This window comes from Calliopsis andreniformis, unplaced genomic scaffold (assembly GCF_051401765.1).
Source record: "Calliopsis andreniformis isolate RMS-2024a unplaced genomic scaffold, iyCalAndr_principal scaffold0022, whole genome shotgun sequence".
Taxonomy (NCBI): domain Eukaryota; kingdom Metazoa; phylum Arthropoda; class Insecta; order Hymenoptera; family Andrenidae; genus Calliopsis; species Calliopsis andreniformis.
Genome location: NW_027480432.1, coordinates 2648905 through 2670575, shown reverse-complemented (window position 1 = coordinate 2670575; position 21671 = coordinate 2648905). Strand labels below are relative to the sequence as shown.

Sequence of the window (21671 nt, the reverse complement as noted above, 5' to 3'; positions counted from 1 at the left end):
TCTCCATTCGGAGGTGTCTAATCTGGCCTTTGGATATTTGTTGTTTTGCAATTAGGAAATGGCTTGAACGCTAACATTAACTATACACATAAATATACAGAATTTATGTAGAAGACGACAATACGTTATACGAAGTATGGTAGGGTTTAACGTGTATCTTTTAATGATGTACAGATTAGATTAAATAGCGACGATTTAAACAGGACCGTCGTAACATAACGATACACGAATGAATTATTTTTGTTTCTAAACAATTTTTTTTTTATCTTTTTAATCAGTTGACGTCATCACATCCAACGGGTCACACTTCGAAACTTAATTCTAAAAATTCAACTGCATTAACATAAATTCTAATGCTGAAAAATATTCATTTCCGATTAAAATATCGTATATTAAACGGAATTCTATTTTTGGTCTTCCAAGTTATATATGTATGTATATATCGTAACAAACAATATTTACAAATTCATATCGCGGTCTATATCACCAAGGTATGTTTGTATTTTATTATAATATAGATATCACCAGTGATCGTCATATAGCATTAGCAGAATAGCTGGAAACATATGCGTTCATATGATAAAAGAAAATTGCATACTTCTGTGCTGGTAACTAATTGAAGAACAAAAAAAGAGGTACGTGTGTATGAACCAATGATTGCGTGCAAACATAATGTATATAGGCCATAAAACAGCTGTGAATACAGAATCAGAGCAAAATAATATATCTGAAGAAAAGTATTCCCGGTAGTCTCAACCATTCAATATGTTAGATTACCCAAATTTATGGATAGAAAATAATTTGCAGTCTTAACTATTGACTATACTCGCGTGTCTACTTTTAACTAAATAAGCGCTAATAGGTTAACAATAATTCTTATTAATTAAAAAAATGGCAGATCATTTTCAACATTAAAATTTCGTTTACTTCTGTATAAAAGACAGGACGTAAGAAAATGCTTAAAGGCGTCGGATGTTCTGACAGAGATAAATTTACAAAAACCTTTCAACGTTCTTTACGCCAACCAGTGTATGTCCATGATTCTAGTTTCCTTAGATAAAAAATAGAAATGAAATCTTTAAAATATTAAAAATGCTCGTTCCCTTTCACAAACGTGGATTCCTAGCATTTCTAAGTTAAATTTCATAATACCTTCTAAGAGTATACCAATCTTATCCAAGATGCACAATGAACATATCCCACGATAGGGTAATAAAATGTAAATATCTAATCGAAATCTTACGCTGAGACGTCGTTTTTATCGGAATCCGTAGTAAACGGGTTCGTAGCTTCGGTTTCATTTGGTACTGCAGACCCACCTGAATTCGAAGTATGGGAATTCGTTACGACCCGCGTATTACGTCCGCCAGTGGCAATTTGAACAACAGGGGCTGGAAACTCTTGAGCATCCGCATATAAATTCACTGTATGCGGTTTAGTGCTACTCATAGAACATTCCAGCTCGGGTAATTCGCCTGACACCAAATCGTTAATATTGTTAATTATTCTTTTGTTAACTATTACTTTGTTTTCCTTCAATATGATGATTAACCCTTTCTCTGCTAATAACCACAATCACCCAATGAACCGTACAGGAATTAACGAACTAATTTATAGTCCGCAAAGAAGTTTTTTATTCCTCGATGAGTGAATTACATTTTTTTTTGTACTTTTTTTTTACAATTTACAGGCTTGGCAATCTCTGACATTACTTCGATCAGCTTCGACACGGTGGCAGAAATGATAGAACTGCGTAACTTGCCCGCGTTAGGCTTTTGTTACAATAAAAAAAGACAGCTTTAGACATATTGTTACTGCAGTGAAAGGGTTAAAAAAATAACTAAAATCACTTACCATTTATGCTATGACTATCAGATACCATAAAAACAGTTCCATTAGATGATTCTCCTGCACTCATGCTACTACTATCTTCAGGTGTAACGAAAGATTCTTCGGAATCGGAAGGATTTGAATTAAAACGATTAAAAGGATTATCCCTTTGTCGCATGAATGTTCCGCCCTGAGTACCTGGAACATCAAATGTATGCATTTTTACTTCTGTCCAATGTAACTTATATTGTCTTCTTAAATGCGCTTCCAAAATATGTGAGAGTGTCTATACCTTGATCTCCGTCACGAATTAATGGTGTCGTATCATCGGCATCTGAATCACTCTCATCAGTAACAACTTGTTCGTCTGCAGCAAAAACTTTTCGTTTACACACAGGACACACCCTACGATTTTTCGTCAGCCAGGGGTCAATGCACTTTGCATGATAGGCTGAAAAAAATTGATACATCAGTAAAAGTTTTCTGAGAAAAATTGAATTCGTTATCGTATTGTCAGTGGTACGTACTAACCATGTGCACATGGTAAAACTCTTAATTTTTCGCCTTCAATATAATCGTCTAAACAAATAGCACACGTTTCATATGGATCACCCTTTGTATATTTGTGCGTCGGAATTTTTTTCAAACTCGAATTAGGTAATCTATGTCTCCGTTGTCTCCTTCTATCTTTGATACATCTAACAATCTGTAATTCCAAAAAAATATTTATTTCACAGATAGATGCTTGCAGTCAATGTAACAATTGAAATACTGATTAATTTTCAGAGCTCACCAGAACGATAACCATGACTAGAAAACACATCCCAACAACAACAGCAAAGGGAAACAGTAGATGTGTAATATTGAATGGAGTGTCATCATTAATTAGTACAAAATATAACTCATCATATAAATAATTTTCTTTAATAATTAATCCTGTGATTTCACTGACAAATACAGATGGTATTAGTATTCCTATAGGATCTTTTGCAGACATTGATTCTATAACAGAACATATGTAAATAAATACAATGTGCAAATGTAGTTATTAGATTTTCAATATTTACCTAAGTCATTACTGTTTACATTGTGTATAATTGCAGCATCATATCCAGCTTTTTGGGCCATTCGAACCTTTATCTCAAAACTACAATTGTAGCGAGCTATTAAAGCTATCCAATTACCATTGTAATTGGTAATGTTTGGAGGACCTTGTATTTCATGACATGCTGTAGGTGGATCTGCATATACCACCATACCCTAATAATTATTTTCTATTTATTTATAATCTAATTTAAGATTCTCTTTTATAGGACAATGCATATTGTACAAAATATACAATTTGCAAATACCATTTAGCATTAGCAAACATCAAATACCTTTATTCCTTCTGATGGTATCAAACCTCCAAATCTGGCAGGCATATCTCTAAATTCTTCTTCGATCTGATGCCTTGCGGCTGCAGAAAATACTAAAATATCTGCCTTGTTGCACACGACACAAAAGATAAGAAACATAAGCCATAATTGGAGATGATGATTTAAGCAACACTGTCTCATCTTTTAAAATGTAGGAAATGTCCACCGTCCTGTCAACTTCAATATTTTGTTAAAAATTCTCTTGAGTGATTCATTATACATTACATTTAGTCCACAGACATCAATGTATCCATCATATAGGATAGGATAACAATATCCTGAAAAAGTAAATGCAATTCATTTGACTATATAACACATAACTATGAAACAACACAATTGATATAACAACTACTGATTAAGCAGATAAATACTAGTGTTAATCTCAACCTAGGAAGTTTTATGACTAAACTGTTTGCAATGAAACACTCAATATTTATTTCTCAACGAAACACTACATTTTATTTGTCATTCTATACTTTTTCAAAACAACCACAGAATTTTGTTACTATTTAGCTATCTCACTGCTCCAAAAAGTGAAAAATTATGTCTTCTGTTTCATTCTTTCTAATATTACATCTAACTATTGCACTGTAAGAAAGAACTTATTCCTAACTAGTGTAGTAATTCTCTGACTCATTCCACACAATGAACGAATCAAATCATAAATCTACGACGCGTGATACGTCGCAGAATTCAAATTCTAATAGTAACGCATGCCACAAAAACCCTGCATCAATTAATTCCACGACAAACGACTCGTAAGCAAAAGGTACGCGTTGTACCTGTTCGTCAGCGATCGTATAAAAGGTCGCTAACTTGATCTAGATTGCATATTCGTAGTTTCGTTTTGACAGATTGAGAAAAGAAACAGATAGACAATCCCGATGTGTATCTGCTGTCTCGCAAAGTGAATAAAGTGACGTACACACACATAAATACGTTCGCACGCATACATCGAACAGGTACACGATAAACATCGAGAACAATTCGCGTATGATTGAACTCCGGAAGTTTCCTCATCGGTGGTAACATGGTCAATTGGATAAATAATTTCGATACCTACGTCTGCTCTTTCTTCCTCTTTCATCCAAAAAAATGTGGCGTGTACGAGATACACAGAGGATGTTCAGTCGGTTCTTGTAACACGCATATACATGTGCACAAGACAACCCACGCGTACGTATTTCGTTGGTATCAGCAGTGTGCAACGAAATGCACACCGTTTACACGTCGCATGTTATTTGTGCCCTCTTGCCCCTTTGTTCTCCTCGATGTTGAGGTTATGGGAACGTTTCGAAATGATATGGTCAATGTTCTGCGATAGCGAAAACGCAGAACTGTTGCGACGACACAAGACCGACTGCGACGTTGATTAGTACATTGAATGAAGTACACCGAAGTAATGTCAAAGATTCACCACCGTAAAAGGGTGCTACCATTCATAGCTATTGAACGAACGCGAGCTAAGCACTCGTGCGTAACACGGGAACGATTAATAGTACAACCGTTTCGATTTCAAAAGGATTTTTCGCAACTCTCTGCTGGAGTCACGCGGATGTCATACATACGCTTTTTCCTCTATTTTCTCGCGGAACTATCTGACAGAGCCATGCCGGACGTGTTCGTTCGGGCGCTACATGAGCGCTAAATTTAAATTCAATTAAATGTCACCTCCGTAACGCATCGATTTTTGTGACGTTGAATTTGCACAATGTGTCGAGATTGAAGTTATAGATTTGTACTTTTGACTTAGCTTAAGTTCACTACTTAAGGAAGAAATGAAATTTGGCGGTTTATAATATTTGAAATCTGAATTTAAAAGTATTTCACATTTCGATGATCTATGATCTATATCGCTTCAAAGAAGTGTTAACAGTTTAACCCTTTCGAAAAAACCGAACTTTATTTTGTTCATTGAACGAATTCAATATACATAATGGTTTTCATAAAAAATATATTTAAAGTACGTATAGCATGACAATTGTTTGTATTGGACAAAAGATTTAAACATTATTCAACGATCACAGGTAAAATTGAGTCTGCGATATGAGAACAGAAAAGGAAGAGCGTATTTCGATTTTCGAAATTTGTAGAATGTCTTTCTTTTACATGCCTACTTACGATAACATTACTTATTGAATTACAATGCTTTTATGGTACAATGAATGAATATTACACACATAATATATATAATAGATATATACACATCACAGGCATGAAGAATGATTATTCATGAAATACATGGTTCAAGGAGTGTAATTTACATGTACAGAATGCTTTCAAATCTGCATGATTCACATTAAAGTCAGTAAAAAACGTATGTTGCATATGATGCAAGTGTTTAAAAAATAATTAAAGTACAATTGAAGCCATACTGTAATATACAATATGTCTTTAGCGTAAATAGGTATTTTACAATATTTGATGATATCATTTATGATAATGATCAATTGATAAAACAACCGAATATTGAACGAGCTCTAAAAATTCATTTAAGAAAAAAGAAATAAATTCCAACGTCAGAGAAAATCGAATAACATTTGTAGTTTAAAGGCACTCATTATCAATATCGTTTAAGGTGAGCCAAATTACAAATGTACATCGCGTAAAACTAATTGTTTTCGTAAAATCTCACTAACTTGTTCCGATTTCATTAGATTTTTCCACGAGAAAACCTTTCATCGAGGTACTGAGCTTTACTTATAATTGTATTCTTTCGTGCCTGATCAAATCGATTAACTTGTAAATCGATATCCCTGTCGAATGGTCTTCTAACCGTCTCTCCAGTTAGTTTTGCCTTTTTTTCTTCTTTCTGAAATGCGATATTTGTCATTAGTTCACCAAAATATATAAAACGCGAAACTTTCTTAGTATACAAATACCTTTTTCTTCTTTCGGAGTTTGCTTTGATGGATTTCTAAAAGCGATTTCTCACGCTTCTTACTTTTTCCAGACTCAGTTTCGCAACTTTCTTTAGATGACTCTGTTATAACAGTATCTAGCTTTTCTTCCTCCTAAAAGAACACAGTATAACATTTAACTTCATGCACATACCAGTAATGCTCGGATGAACAAGAATTGTATGACACACTTACCTGTTGTTTCAGCTTTTCAGCTTTTTTCGCTGGAGTATCTGTCCAGCACGATCGATCAGACATATCAGGACCTTCTCTAACTCGAAACTTTCGCGGTGCTAGTCCCAAGTTACTGATCTGTGCTGGAGGTAACTCTGTCATCCACTCTTCTCGCTGATTCAGAACACTATCATCCTACAATATTAGTTAACATTACATGCACTCTGTTTAGATAATAAATATTAAAGAAATAATTGACTTTACCTCGGCAATCTGTTTGCTTTTAATTTGTTGCGCTCTTTGTTCTAATTGTCTATACACGTAATTACTTTTTAATGCTGGATGGTCAGCTGGCAAGGGACCAATCGCATCTTCATTGTCAGAATCTGCTTGCTCTGGTTCGTCGTTGTCAGAAGATTTAGTAACACTTGGAAGAGTTGGACCTATGATTTTCATTTCCTTCTCAGTGCATTTCTTCCCTAATAAGTGTGGCGGTAAGGCTGGGCCAAAAACCATTTCAGGATCTTCTTCGCTTAAATTATTTTGATTACTAGAACTTGTTGCATCACCTTCGAATCTTTCAGTTACATTCTGCACGTCGTTCTCCGGTAAACAAGGTCCTATGAAAGTTGTACTTTTTACAGACTTTATGTTAGTGAAAGGATCAGCTATTAACTGTGGGGGTAAAGCCGGACCATATGTGGAATTATTTTCGGCAGTAAAAAGATCTGTTCCTTCTGGAGAATCGCGAGTATTGGGACGCAAGGAAGTCTTTTCGAGAGAACTCAAATTTTCTTCCTTACTAGTCACATCAGCCGCCTTTTCTCTCGATATGTGTTCAGATCTCTCACCAACATTATCTCTATGATCTTCTGTGATTTCTGTCAATACAGGCGATGTGGAATCTGAAATGGCACCAGAATTATTATTGCTGGAACCATACAACAGATCATTCTTCCTTGCATTTACCTTAAGCGAGCCTTCCGAGTATTCGCTTTCAATCGCTTGCTTTTTCGTTGAATTCTCGTATTCGTTGTTCGCATTTCGTTTTTTCGTCTTCGTCTTACAATGTCGCGAAGGTAAACACTTCACTTTCGTGTCTGAATCGTCTGATAAATTTTCATCCGTCTCTGATAAAACATCAAATTCAGACAAGTCTAATTCTTTGCATCCTTGACTCTCCACTGACGAATCCTTTTTCGTTGAGGATTCATTGTCGCTACGACATTGTCCCCCATTCTTAGACAGAGAAAATTCTGGCAAATGCTGATCTACATCCTCCTTCGAAGATGCTTTTTTATGAGAATCATGTCTTTCAGAGTCTCCTCGAAATCTACCATGATCCGACGACTTTGTTTTATGCGACTGGTAGCTTCTATCGCGACTTTTATCACGAGAATAATGTTTATACTTCTCATGAGATTTGTTTTTGTATTTATCATTTTGAGACCTATCATCTCCGTTTCTATTGTGAGATCGTTCTTGAGATCTGTGCTTACGATGTTCGCTTCTATCGTGATTTCGACGCCTTTTGGAGTCGCTCGTTTTACGTTTCGATGATAAGGCAGAACCTTTTGCATCTACGCTCGCATCCCTTGCATTCCTGTAATCTTTGCTGTCTTCGCGTCTCGAGTTTCTTGATTCGTGAGCATACTTTGAATATTTTGCCGAATGCTTAAGATCTCTGTTGTCTACGTCTCGCTCCTTTGAGGATCTGTGTTCTCGTCTACTACTCTCGTATTTAGATCTGTCTTTTCTATCCTTATGATCTATGTCTTCGTAAGCAGATTTATGTTCTGAATTAGATCTCGATGGTTTGCCAAGTTTCGATTCTGGCTGCACGTTATCTTTACGAGTGGCTTCAAAACGAAATCGTCGCCCATCGTCGCTGTCTTGACTCTCGGAATCAGAATCCATTGTTGTCATGGTTCAGCTACTTGCTGAAAGTATCACAAATTTTATTTTTGACAGACGTACATATCAGTATATATGAATATTTAATAATGCTTCATAATGGATAATGCATGTATTGACATTTAATTTTAAATGCTAATTCTTCTAGTCGATAGAATGAATAACACTTATGATTACATCTGAATTTATCAAGTTGTGTTTCGTAAAGATACTTTGAAGCTCTAAGGCAATAATCAATTCCTAGGAAACACAGTTATAATTTGACTAGAGAACTTTATTGAAAACAACTGTATCAGAACATTGTACATATAACAGAATTAAGGTACAACTAAAAGGGATGTAATTACTACTCTATGCGCTTGTTTGTTTCCTTTGCCTGTGCCTGGCTCTTCACAGTCTCTACTATTTTCTCAACTTTACTTTGGGTTTGCTCGGATTTTGGCAAGAATTTTACTTGTGGATTTGTTTGTAACATCTTCATTATTTTTGCTGCACTATACTTCACAGATTTCACAAATCCAGCAGTAATAATTCCTTTCAGACTCTGTGTAACACTGGATCTCCACACAATATCTTTGAGACATTCTTCTAATATTTCTCCACATTCTGGATCAAATGCAATTGCACGTAGGCAATCCTCTGTGTCCTTTGATCTTGGCCCCTGTGACCATGCTCTGACAAGTTTAATTTGTGGTGTTCTAGGCAATTGATTCAAATGATGTATTTTTGTAGCTGGACTTGTATCCTGATGGCAGGTGACAGTCCCTTGATCTGATTTTGGCATGTCCACATAATTTTCAAAGTGTTGCAAAATTGGACTATATAATTCTCTAAAATTTGACAGCTGAGGCAGAACTATGTTGTTAATTTTATCTTTGTTTTCACCAAATGTCATTCTGAAGTCACCATTGTAGGATAAGCCAGCTATAGTTTTATAAAAGTCAACTTCTGTAAAGTGTTGTGGAAGTAATAATAAAGCAGCATGAACAGCTGAATGTAAATTTTGCACCAAAGCTCTGGGTAACTGAGAATGTTCATCTGGTTCCACTAATATTTTCACTGGTTTATGTAATCTTCCTGATAAGTACAAATCATTCCAGTCTAATAAATCTTCCACTAATGAAACCTCTGAAATTACTCCATATTTGACAGTAGTTTCTCCTGCCATTTTAACCAATGTATTGTAATATACTTTTGCACCCCATTTTTCTTGTACATTAGAGATTACCCTAGGACCAAGAAACCTCAATGGCTGAGCATAATGCTTAAAGTTAAGTTCTAGATTCTGTGCATGCCACTGATTTACATTACGAACAACAAAAATAAGGTCCAGCATATTGTTAGATTCATTGTCTTTTTGCTTAAATGCAGCAGATCCATATGCAAAGCAAAATTTCATATTTTTTGGAAAACTTTTTAGTATCCCTTTTAGCGTCTGAATTCCTATGAGTTTCTCCATCATTGTGAAGCAACAATACAAACACAGTCTTTGCACAAACAAAATTTAACACCTTTAATTTTGCATAATTCTTTCTACTATTTTGAAAACTTCAAATGGCCATTTTGATACAATTTTTATGCAAAATCTTGTCTGATGGCAGGAAACTTGTCTCTTTTTTTTCATACGTAGACTTAGTTAGGGTACAGTTGATTTTATGTGTTGTATCATTGAGTACTTTGGACACATTAAAAAGTCAGAGAAACACAACAATGTTGGGAGAATAGAATAAAGAAGCTGCACCTGGCAACAGGACAAGTATTTTCGGTCTGAAATCTTCCAACAGCTGTGGCAAGGATGGTCACGAATATCTGGGTAATAATAATCAACTGCGCCCTTTATCAAACGAAATCCATTCCATCTAACCTAGAAATAGTCTTAGTAAATTGTGCAATCATTACATGTACTTACTCAATAATCAATAGAGTACTTTATACCGTCGATTTAATTAATTACGCAGTAATTCAAATTTATCTTTAATCTGAGGCGCGTATGAGTAACTTAATGTCAGTACAACATCCTACCATACCGTGTATCGAAATCAGAAACACATGATCGCTTTAAGACTCCGTTCCATGTCGAACAATAGAAGCATCGTAGACTTCAGTTTAGTAATTTTTTCGATCCAATATCTTAATTAATTCGGTCAAATCGGATCATTTCAATTGTACATTTCACTATCATTTTACAATTGTAATTATTTTTCATCGGTGCGGTACATAAACGAGTATTTTTAAGTCATTACGCCTCAAAAATAGCTCGTTTAATCACTGCATCGAACAGAGATTCTAGAACTTTATGATTCTAGTGTATTTTCTGGGTATGAGTTCTGCAGCCATCTGACGATGATGTTTTAAATTAATCCCCTAATTTAAATGCACAAAAACTTGTTTATTTGTTTATTTACTTATTTATTTAAGCTGCAGAATAGAGTAAAGCTATTAACACTTAACCACAACAATTACTTGTTTAAGAATTATCATTGTATTGATTTATTTATTAATTTATTCATAATCTGATGATACAGGATCATTTTAGAGGATATAAACATTATTATACAATGATAAAATATCATTAAAATTGTTTATTTATTGCAAAAAACAGTATTTAAAAAATTTAACTAAAAAATTGTATTGCTGGCGCCATCTAGCGGTGGCGCCACCGAACTACAAAAACTAAAAATTCGATTATTTATTAATTTACACACAATTTAACGAAGTAGAATCATTCTAGGGTCTCCATACATCATTATACAATGATAAAAGTCCGTAGAAATTGTTTATTTCATGTAAAAACAGCATTTGAATAATTAGCTCAAAAGTGGATATTGAAACGCTATAGCCATCTAGCGGTGGCGCGCTGGAACTAATCTTCAAAATATAATCTACATGAAACATAGTTTATTTATTTATTTATTGATACTTCTGCATTGTAAGTTATTGTAGGGATTCTACACGTTTATTCTGTAGAAATATATATTGTAAAAAACCTCTTAAAAGGCTTAATTAATAAATAAATTCAAAAGCCTGTATATTTCAAATAGGGTGTTAGTTCGCAGGTTTTACCGCTACGTGGCGCTAGTGTTTCTATGTCCGCATTTAGCCTAATTTTTCAAATGCTGTTTTTGCAATAAATAAACAATTTTCACGGACTTTTATCACTGTATAATGATGTGTGGGGACCCTACAATGATTCTACATCATCAAATTACCCGTAAATTAATAAATAATTGATTTTTTAGTTTTTGTAGTTCGGTGGCGCCACCGCTAGATGACGCCACCAATACTGTTTTATGGTTAAATTTTTCAAACGCTGTTTTTGCAATAACTAAATGATTTTAATAGCTTTTTATCATTTTATAATAATGTTTAGAACTTCTACAATGATTCTGCATCGGTCAATTATTCAGAGATTAACAAATAAGTGCATTTTATTGGTTAGAATTTTCGAAGGTCATGAAGATTCATACAGGATGACCAGTCTACTGTTATGAATCGTCTGTGTTACTACTTTTCAATGATCTTGCTTTAATTTACTTCAGTAAATAATATTTTGTGGTATATTGTGTGTATTTATTTACAAATGCGTATAAATTTGATAGCATTAGATGTAATAAAAACATATTGTTGAATAAAAACCCGCAAAGGTACGTGTCATGTCTTTGAGCCAGACTTTTGTGCATGTTTTGCTATAGTATCACAACACAAGAGGTCTGTTCTTCTTAACTACATATTTTAGAAACGTCTGTGTCAATATTCGTGTACAAAATATCACGTACAGAACAATTATTTGACAATTCGCCTACAACGCCATGGAAGTTGATGAAAACAACGGAGCGGCTCCAACGGAGACCCCAATGGAAGTTGACGAGGATAACGCGGCGAAAAATCCCAGCACCTCATCAAATCCTCCCAGTGCTATTAAAGTGATGGCATCTTCTGGTACTGTTGGATCTGTTTCCATCAGCCTTCATCCACTTGTCATAATGAATGTCAGCGAACATTGGACTAGACTTCGTGCTCAGGAAGGAACAGAACAATTAGGTGCATTTCTTTTACCACTGTATATTTAACTTTACTCATTCCAGAGTGCAGTGTGCTTAATATTATCTGTAATTTTTTTCTTATTCTAGTATATGGAGCACTAATTGGTAAACAAAAAGGTCGTAATATTGAGATTATGAATTCTTTTGAGTTGTTGTTCACATGTATTGGAGATGATGTAATAATTGACAGAGACTATTATAACACAAAAGAAGAACAGTTTAAGCAAGTTTTTAGTGAAATGGATTTCCTGGGATGGTATACAACAGGGGATATGCCTAATGAAAGGGACATACGGGTGCACAAACAACTTTGTGAAATCAATGAAAGTCCTGTGTTATTGAAACTTGACCCTAGACCAATAAATACTGATGTGTGTATTTATTTTTAATACTTTTTCATTCTGTTTTTGGTTTTTTAATAGAACTTTATTATTCTTTATAGCAACTGTCTGTTTCTATGTATGAATCTGTAATTGATTTGGTGAATGGAGAAGCAACAATGTTATTTGTTCCATTAACTTACACATTGGCAACAGAAGAAGCAGAAAGAATTGGTGTTGATCATGTAGCAAGAATGTGTAGTAATGATCAAGGGGAAAGTTCATTAGGTAATATAATAATTGTACATTTCATTCTTTCTGGTTTAAGTGAATGGAAATAATCTTTGAATCAATTGTAACAGTTGCAGAACACCTTACTGCACAACACAGTGCTATAAAAATGTTGCATTCAAGAGTAAAATTAGTACTAAAGTATGTGCAAGCTGTACAGAGTGGTGAATTGAAAGGAAACCACGAAATTTTGAGAGCAGCTTGTTCTTTGGGACATAGATTGCCTGTTTTAAATAATCCCAAATTTAAAGCTGACTTTTATAACGTGAGTATTTGCTATACACATCATACTGTTTCATGCATATGGAATTAATATGTTACACTATTATTTTAGCAATGCAATGACTTTGGTTTGATGACTTACCTTGGTATCATAACGAAAGGTTGCAATAATATTAATCAGTTTGTTAACAAATTTAATATTTTGTATGATAGACAAGGGGTAGGCCGTCGTTTACGAAGCCTTTTCTTGTGATAAGTCAATAGAATATTTTGCTTTTTATACTTGTCTTTTTTTACTCCTTAAATTATCGTAAATATTCTTGGAACTTGCGGAATTCAAAACAAGAAAGTTCACTGGTGAGTAAACCAAATGCTATAATAGACATTGTACCTCTTACAAAATAAAGCTAAAAAGTTAATCGAGTTGATGTACTAGTTGGCACCTGACTAAAATAAATATTAAGATTCTTAATCTAAGCAAATAAGTATACAAAATTCTATCTATTCTTGTTATACAAATTTATTAAGACGTGCTTTGTATTTATACTATTCCCAGTACACAACATACATACAATGAATTTTGAAACACGTTCTACATATTGCTCAAAACAAAAAATACACCGGGAATATATTAGTAAATACATGTGCGCATTGCACGCTTTTTAAGTGGAAGACGTCTTATAGTCGATACGTTTTCTCTTGTAAACCTTTATACTTTCAGAGGCCACATTGTTTTCTTATTATAATTCATCTTTTATTATTTACACAATTTCTTTCATATAAATTATACTTGATATAAAAAAGCGGCCTATAAAATACGACTAAAAATCTTCTTCTAAAAATCTATTCAGTTATTACATGTTTTGACCCGACATATAGAGCGACTTATAAATATTTTACTGTACAAAATATAGTCTAATATATTGTGCCTCATTACTTATTACAGATAACTGTATCCAGTTATGTATTTCATATAAACATAAATCTGAATTGACTCTTCGTGTAGCTAAACCTGTATAAATTTCATTGTGAGAAAAGTTTCAATTTACAGTTTGATCAGGATAACATCCCTTAGTAAATTTTCATCCTTCGATTTAATGTATTCTTTTGTACGCTGAATTGTGCGGTTTTGTTTGATATTGCATTGATATGAAACATTCAAACCTTCAGAGATCAGTGTTCCTTACATTGATTCGTACAAAACTTCCAAAATTAAAAATGTTTGTGACCGTTCCTCTCTGCTTATTGTGATATTTTTCGCAATTAGTTTTTCGATTTTACTTTCACCAATTGCAGAAGACACATAAATGTTTGTCATCGTTTTCTGGCTTTAAGTACTCAGAAGGCTGTCTTCGATCATGGTAGCAAGAACATCTACCAGAACAGACAGCATTGAGTCGGGCTAAAGGCTCGGTTTGTCCATACCAATTATTTCCTCGAACAGGCTATTTTTCCCTTCTATTCTTTCTTCGATAGTTTGTAAGGAAAATCTTAATGTTGCTGCAGCCAAGTCACCGACCGACCAATGTCTGTCCACGAGAACTCTACATACAGTATCTAACTGAAAGACCATCAGACATGTCAATTGAGGCTTCATTTAAAATATGCCTGGATAATCGCTATTTGTTACCTTAGATAAGCTAGGATTTCCTGTAGTATAATATATTAACTTTGGTACTCCCGCCAAAGAAGCGGCAAGCCACTGAATAACAAGCTTCAATTGTGGGTCCCCTTTTAATCGAGACCCACAACCCCAATTGCCAGTAGCAACTGGTAGTAATCCACCTGCCTGAGGGCTACTATCCCTTGGTATCTAAAAAGGTGGGTTACATAGTAAATTTAAACTCATATGATACAAATTCTTAAATGGTGCAAACTAATTACAAGTAAACATTTTATCGACCATATGAAATCTGTGAATTTTGAACAATGTTATTACAGGAAATCTGGAAAGTTATATTGATGCAAGTTAAAAATCGATTATGAAGTGTACAGGTAAAAGACATCATCAGATAGAATGAGAGACAAATCATTAGTAATTAGCACTTATTACTACAACTTTATATAAAAAAGCATGTCTTTGTTATTTTAATTATCATGCAATGAATCGTTAAAACGTACAAATCGCCGGTATTCAATGCTTTTAGCAGTAAGCTGGAACAACGAAGCTTTATGGAAGTACAAGGAACGAAGACGAATAGTCCATGGTATCAAATCATGCATTACATACACGAAACAGTATTGACACATGTGTAAACACAAATTTGCTCACGTTAAGTGTGACATGCGATTCGATTTCTTGCACAGGTATTTCCTTTACGGTTTCAGATGCGCTTAAAGAAACGGGGTTAGAGAGATACACGGTAGTTTCATCATCGACCAATGTTTGGAAAACTTCGGATGTGAATGTTACCGTCCTAAGTTTTCTACGTTGGATATCCTTTACCTCTTTTGATATCGTACGATTACTTAAAGCATCTTCATAATACTCTACATCTTCAGAATCAGAGACCTGTGTATCGTAATAAGTTGATGAGACTTAGCTGTGCATAAAAGATTATGTAAAATAAGATTAGCTATTAGTTTGTCTCTCATTCTTCATCGATACGATATGAAATCAACCATAATTTTTTTCTATGATAATGCTACTATCCCGAATAAAAATCAAATAATTATAATTAACAGAAAAGCAGCTTATTTCTTACTGATTGCTGTCTCCTATTTTTTTGTCGGGCTAGCTCTAAACTCAAACTTCTCACAGCCAAAGCTAATTTGTGCCTCTGATTCACGTCGACGGAGTCAATAATAGGTTGAGGTTCACCCTCTTGAACTGGAACACCAGCAAACGATTCACTCAGAGCTCGTTTTAACAATGAGCCCGCGAATCGAACTACAGCCCTGTCTCGTGCATCTAATTCACGAGACTCGTCCGCTGCTATAGGATCCTCTAACCATTTCGCTAATTGCTCGTAAACTTCCTCGAGTTCCGAGCAAAAATCTGAATATACAAAAATAAGTATCGATATACTTAGAAACTGACGAGTGACGTTTTCTGTAAAGGTGTTTCGTAATACTTGCCAGAATTATATTCAGTGCTGAAACTGTATTTACTACTGGCGCTCGTGTCTCTCCTTTGAAGCGTAGGTTGATTTTGCCGAAACCTGCCTAGCCATTTTTGCTCAGCTTCCAAGGATTCTTTCAAAAACTCTTCGTCCACGGTTTCATCTCGCAGAACAAAACCTCTGGAACCCCCTCTTTTTACCCTACAACATCTCACATAAAGCAGCCATCCATTTCTAATTGTATTCTATAGATTCGTGCAAACTCACTCACTTAATATCTTGATCGTAGACGTGACTTCCGGATACGCTTATTCCTACCGCATAACTACTTTCCCCAGACGAGGTATTTGACGAAGTTGCACCCGTGGCTGTGCTCTCCCTCTTCAATGCGTCCCTTAGGCGCTGGGCAAAGGTTCCTCTTCGTTCCGGGGTGTCTAATTGGGAGCTGTACCGCTTAGTCAATCTCTGTTCTTCTTCTTCTAAAAATTAAACATTTCATGTAAGAATCACAAGCTTAATATATGCTATCATTTTTTTTGGTAGTGTATATGATACATGAATAAATACTGGTGAAAGAAAGTACGTACCAAGATCCTCTTCTATAGTATCTTTCGCGCTGTGAAAACTATCTGTGCTCTGACTATTACAACTACTGTATACAGACAGCTGACCGAGCGACTTTCGCGTAACTGGCAAAACCTCTCCGCTGGATCCAAGAACAATAAACCGATTCCTTCTGTTCGTGCAATTGGTATCCTTGCAGGTTTTGTGAGGACTCGGTGGTCTTGCGGATCTACCATTTGGTCTAGTACGAACCTCCGGTAAGATATCATATTTACTGTGATCGCGCGATACAGGCTTCACTAAATAAGGAAATGAAGTAAATAAATAATTTATTGCACTTACCATTAATAATTACATTTGACAAAATCATTACAGTACCTTCTTTAGCTTCATTATTCGGCGACACTGCTTTGTCATCGCTTTCCACTTCCGGAGGAGTGCTACTAAAGCTCTCCCCAATTGGTGACAATCTTCGCGAGTTCATTGCCCCGTCTGGCTCTACGTCTGATCTTACAGGGTCTGTCGGACTGCTGGGTATATGTCTTTGCCTAAATCCAAGCAGAGATTTGTTCATTTCACGCAGTATATTATCTTCTTCGAATTGCAACATGGGTAACTTTGAGTAATCCTCAGGATCGATGCAGCACACTGTCACCTGCAGCGTATATCAAAGCAGTGATTTATTTGCAGTGAAACAAGAAACATTTTCTGGCTATAGAGAAGAAACCTACGATGTTTGGTTTAGGCAGTGCCTCGAACATGGCTCTGTTGCGAGGATCGTGTATTCTCGATACGTGTCTGACACCCTCAACTATCAATACTTCATTGTCTTCTAGTGCTTCGACTGACAGGATCGCTGCGAGCATTTCCGGATGCGTTACTATCTAAAAATCAAAGAACATGACTGCAACTTTTCGTCAGACTTTAAAGATAAGCATGATCTCGATTCATTCCGATTGCATTTTTTTTATTTAGAATGGATTGGGATTATGTTGCTAGACTGAAGTTACGGGTTCTTCGCGCTTCAATTATTTACATGTACAGTTTCTTGCGTAACATCACCATCAAGTACGCCGCCGCCAAACTTCGCGCTTGCAAAGCAAACGCGCAATACTTTCGTTTCGGGTTCCACGCGTTCCAGACGACCCTCGTGGCGAATCATCAATGGACACAGTGGAACAGTACTCTCCAACCAGTCTTCAATGGTCAACCATTGTTTCGACGTCATCACCTGTAAATCGCAAGCATTCATAACTCTGTATGTCTCAAATTCATAATTTCAGTCATACAATGTGCAGACAATACCTGTCTGGAGATCACCAGTTTTCCTTCCAATGCATTTGCATTTTCAAGATAGTCATAATAATGGAATATACTTTTCAATTTCGCCCTTTGCCCATTTCTGAAAGAAAATGGAGAAGTTTATACATACTGCAATACTGAAAGAGTTAAATTTACTCACCTGTGCAGGTATTTAAAAAAATTAGTAAAGTTGAAGTCGCGCAGAGTTGGATGAGTCTTAGTTGTTCTCTTCGGGTACGTCGAGAAGAACGCGTTAGCGATCAGAGATGATACGAATGCGTAGCTGTATTCGATGCAATCGCCTGCAAACATAAATTATCATCTTCTGTGACGACAGATAAGAATAATTTAAATTACCTTGCTGTTGGAGACTGAAGTGCAAACCCTGGGGAGGCTTGCAAGCCCTCAAAGCCTTCGCCCTTTCAACCATTCGCGGTATCGTCTTCGAGAATACCTGTTCACGCTCCGTAGAATCGAGCTCAGTGTCCAGGAACGATGCCAGACCGGAGAACAACTCTGGATCTTGGATGTCCTCTTCGGGATCGAGGCTTATACTGGAAAAACCGAAACCTATTGTAACGCACTGTCTGAAGCACCAGATAACACGTAGAAAACGAAGACACGTAATCAATTGGAGTACACAGAACGTGGGTGGTGTTTGTACATAGAGGTGTTGCAGTTGGGAACATTCGGACACATCGTTTATGGACATTCAAAGATACTTTTTGAACGGATACCTTTTCAGTATGCACTGTTCCTCGTATCTTTACAACAGCATGTAGCAGAAAAATTGATACGCGCGTTATGTTGGTTAGTATGTCGATCAGAGGAAATGCTTGAATATGTGACGCTATAAGAAATATATTTTCCCTATGTCACACTTACTTGCACATGTCGTGCAATCGTTGCATCGCTTCCAACAGGTCTTCGGAGTTTCTAGCTGTAGCTGCTCGATCCAGTTGCTTCACCACGGCTGGCCACCATGGTAAATCACATGGCAACATCACCAGAGCCATCCTCGTGTCGTCTTCGATCTATGGATCGAAGATTCAACAGAAAAATAAATGATAAATAAAATAAAAATAGAGAAGGCAATGTTACATAAATATTGACCCGAAAATGCCTTATTGAAGAGTTAGAATAATCTTGATATTAATGCCTCTACTAATGTGTTTTTACTCTACTATTATTTTCACGTAAAACGAGTTCCTAGAGCGATGTTCGTTATGTTTAACGTGGACGGAACACAAATACTGGCATGCTTCGCGCTACACGCGAGAAAATAGATCGCCAGTCGGTGAACCGAATTTTGAGAAAGGAAATTCCTTTTGGCGGGAAGCCCGCGATCAGTTTCACGATTTATATACATATACGCACGCCTGCCAAGATCTGGACACTTGTTGTTCATGTAGTGCATCGAATCCCAAACCTGATACATTCTATCTTACACGACAGATATTTTAAATATCAATTTCAATTTTTAAAATTGAAAATTGTGGAAGACATAAAATGTTATGATCAATAAACGTGGGAACGGAGCGCATCTCTTTTCGTAAGCACGCGCTCGCATAAGCGCAAGTAGTACAGGTTTAAAACAAGCGCCACACGAAGCCCCACGAATCATCAACAGGGCGTACGTACTTTTACGCGCGAATTGCCTGGTAAAAATAAATATTCCATAGTTACTAGATGAAATGAGGTCTCACGGGCCGAGTAACATGATACCCTTTGTCCCTCACGTAAAAATACATGTTTATTCCTTAAACATATCAGCAGAATTAATGTAAAAAATTGTTAATCCTATAAAACCTTGCTTCTCACGGAAGCAAATTGATTTGAGTCAACATTCACACCTGAGGGCATGCAACCTCCAATTCTTCCAGCTTCTTCTATCTCTATCTATCAAAAGAATAACAAAATTGAAATACATTCTCCAGAATCATGGCTGTCAGGTAAGATCTACTAAGATTTAGTTAAGTCCAGCAAAGGGATGAAAAAACGAATCTGGGGTCCCCATGCGTGCCTCGAGGTTGCCTGTTCGTTCAACAGAAGGGGTTGCCCGGTCTGGTTAGTAACCTCTCGACACGAGGAGAGTATAATTAGTTTCTCCCTAACAAGCCGGGTCTGAAGCGCTATATGTATGGTCGGCAAAAGTGCTCGTAGGGAGACGAAGGGGAGCGTTCACGCGGAACACAGACGAAACGTGAATTTACATAATCACCTAATTCGGTCGACGCACGTTGTCGATCAGCTGACGTGATCGAAGCGAGCAAACAAGTCACATCTTAAAGTGTGCCATTGCGTCAACGGGCACGCCGCGGCACCGTTCGTCGACCACTCGTGTAATTTTAGCGTCCCCGGAACGTAGGAAACACCGGCATAAAGTGGAGCTCGATGGCGATCTCTTGGTTGTCTCGCGATGATTCTTCGCGGTAAACACGCTCGAGGAACGAACCGTTCGATACGATTGATATCGAGACGTTTCTATTGAGGAGAAGCTTGACGCGCGCGAATTTGTGATTGATCGGGTTGCACTATGCTCGGTGGAAGAACTAAGACACGCTCGCGACTAGGTGGCACAAAGCGGCGAAAAGTATCACCGTTGACTACTATCGTCGTCGTGCGCACCCGATCGCTGGCTTTGCTTTTACTTTGTCTACGAGCCGCAAGCCGCGGCTGGCGTTGTACGCGCTATTTATAGAGCGGCGCCGGCGCCCTGCCAAACCCTATATAGAATTTTTGACAGCAGGCCTGTCTGTAACACCTTGTCGAATATGACAACGCTATGGATTGACTGCTGACGGTGTTACGTAGGGAAACACGATATCCTTTTGGGTTCGTGCTCGATGACGGTGGTTCGCCGAAATGGGAATGATAGGGTCGGGACGTTACCGACAGGAAAAAGCAATGCATTATCGATAGTGGATATTGCACTGTTTTAGCGACTGGTAGGGGTGAAGATAATTGCAGTAGACAACAAGACGTGTAACAAATCAATTATTGAAAGGATAAAATGTGAAAAGAGACATTGTAGCAAAATTGTAAAGTTACGAATTTCTTTATATCTCGTTAACTAACAATTATAAATGTTAATAATTTACACGAGTGATTGTGTAAGAGTGTTATCAACAATACGTGCAATAGAAATTGTCGCTGCAATGATGCAATGTCGCTAAAATTTCGTTTGATTAATCTCGCAAGTTCCACCACTCCAGAATTTATTTCATTGGCTCCCCATTTTTTTGAGAAGGTATAAATACCTCTGCAAGGGCACGAATTTTTCATTCGTCGCGGGTCCTCCGGCGGCTGCAGGTCCTCCGGCGGCTGCAGGTCCTCCTGGACTCCTGGGGATCGTCTGGAGAGACAGAATGGACTGGCCCTTGGACTGGCCCTTGGACTGGCCCTTGGACTGGCCCTTGGACTGGCCCTTGGACTGGCCCTTGGACTGGCCCTTGGACTGGCCCTTGGACTGGCACTCAGGCTAGTGGTTCATGCGTGGGTTGAAGTTTTATTTCATTAAGCATCTATCTGATGGGGATTTCAATGCCTGGTAAAGAGGTATTGCAGCGATGAATTTAAATCTCATTCAAATCGCTTGAATGGACACAATTTTCTAGTTTTACATTCCTTA

The 21671-nt window shown here is 36.7% G+C and overlaps 4 protein-coding genes across 12 annotated transcripts; 1 reads left to right on the top strand and 3 right to left on the bottom strand.

The window, feature by feature from the left end:
• Window positions 1-1231: 1231 nt before the first annotated feature.
• Window positions 1232-4843, bottom strand: LOC143186968 (E3 ubiquitin-protein ligase RNF13). Of its 2 annotated transcripts, none has more exons than XM_076390863.1 (8): window positions 4308-4842; window positions 3210-3526; window positions 2898-3090; window positions 2624-2832; window positions 2362-2536; window positions 2123-2281; window positions 1855-2028; window positions 1232-1475 (listed from the first exon to the last, which is right to left on the bottom strand). In XM_076390863.1, the coding sequence occupies exons 2-8, from the start codon at window positions 3387-3389 to the stop codon at window positions 1240-1242; spliced, it is 1326 nt and encodes a 441-aa protein (XP_076246978.1). In that variant the 5' UTR covers window positions 3390-3526; window positions 4308-4842; the 3' UTR covers window positions 1232-1239. The 2 variants fall into 2 exon arrangements, with proteins under 2 accessions (XP_076246978.1, XP_076246979.1); XM_076390864.1 differs by lacking the exon at window positions 1232-1475 and adding an exon at window positions 1518-1772 and having other exon boundaries at window positions 4308-4843.
• A 281-nt stretch (window positions 4844-5124) lies between these two features.
• Window positions 5125-10518, bottom strand: LOC143186654 (uncharacterized). The gene is made up of 7 exons (XM_076390361.1): window positions 10264-10518; window positions 8587-10100; window positions 8347-8457; window positions 6587-8252; window positions 6344-6517; window positions 6131-6262; window positions 5125-6060 (listed from the first exon to the last, which is right to left on the bottom strand). Exons 2-7 carry the CDS (start codon window positions 9696-9698, stop codon window positions 5902-5904), a joined length of 3354 nt encoding a protein of 1117 aa, XP_076246476.1. The 5' UTR covers window positions 9699-10100; window positions 10264-10518; the 3' UTR covers window positions 5125-5901.
• On the top strand, window positions 9939-13392 carry Csn6 (COP9 signalosome subunit 6). Of its 3 annotated transcripts, none has more exons than XM_076390331.1 (6): window positions 9939-10049; window positions 12015-12277; window positions 12367-12650; window positions 12722-12887; window positions 12962-13155; window positions 13225-13392. In XM_076390331.1, the coding sequence occupies exons 2-6, from the start codon at window positions 12046-12048 to the stop codon at window positions 13363-13365; spliced, it is 1017 nt and encodes a 338-aa protein (XP_076246446.1). In that variant the 5' UTR covers window positions 9939-10049; window positions 12015-12045; the 3' UTR covers window positions 13366-13392. The 3 variants fall into 3 exon arrangements, with proteins under 3 accessions (XP_076246446.1, XP_076246447.1, XP_076246445.1); XM_076390332.1 differs by lacking the exon at window positions 9939-10049 and adding an exon at window positions 11725-11880; XM_076390330.1 differs by lacking the exon at window positions 9939-10049 and adding an exon at window positions 11725-11880 and having other exon boundaries at window positions 11973-12277.
• A 46-nt stretch (window positions 13393-13438) lies between these two features.
• Window positions 13439-20649, bottom strand: LOC143186630 (uncharacterized). 6 transcript variants are annotated; one of them, XM_076390323.1, is made up of 15 exons: window positions 20262-20649; window positions 18926-19074; window positions 18398-18594; window positions 18201-18342; window positions 18044-18140; window positions 17775-17969; window positions 17470-17622; window positions 17117-17393; window positions 16762-17037; window positions 16446-16653; window positions 16191-16375; window positions 15818-16110; window positions 15385-15624; window positions 14743-14925; window positions 13439-14673 (listed from the first exon to the last, which is right to left on the bottom strand). In XM_076390323.1, exons 2-15 carry the CDS (start codon window positions 19054-19056, stop codon window positions 14515-14517), a joined length of 2736 nt encoding a protein of 911 aa, XP_076246438.1. In that variant the 5' UTR covers window positions 19057-19074; window positions 20262-20649; the 3' UTR covers window positions 13439-14514. The 6 variants fall into 6 exon arrangements, with proteins under 6 accessions (XP_076246438.1, XP_076246442.1, XP_076246440.1 ...); XM_076390327.1 differs by having other exon boundaries at window positions 13439-14669; XM_076390325.1 differs by having other exon boundaries at window positions 16446-16650.
• Between the last annotated feature and the right edge of the window lie 1022 nt (window positions 20650-21671).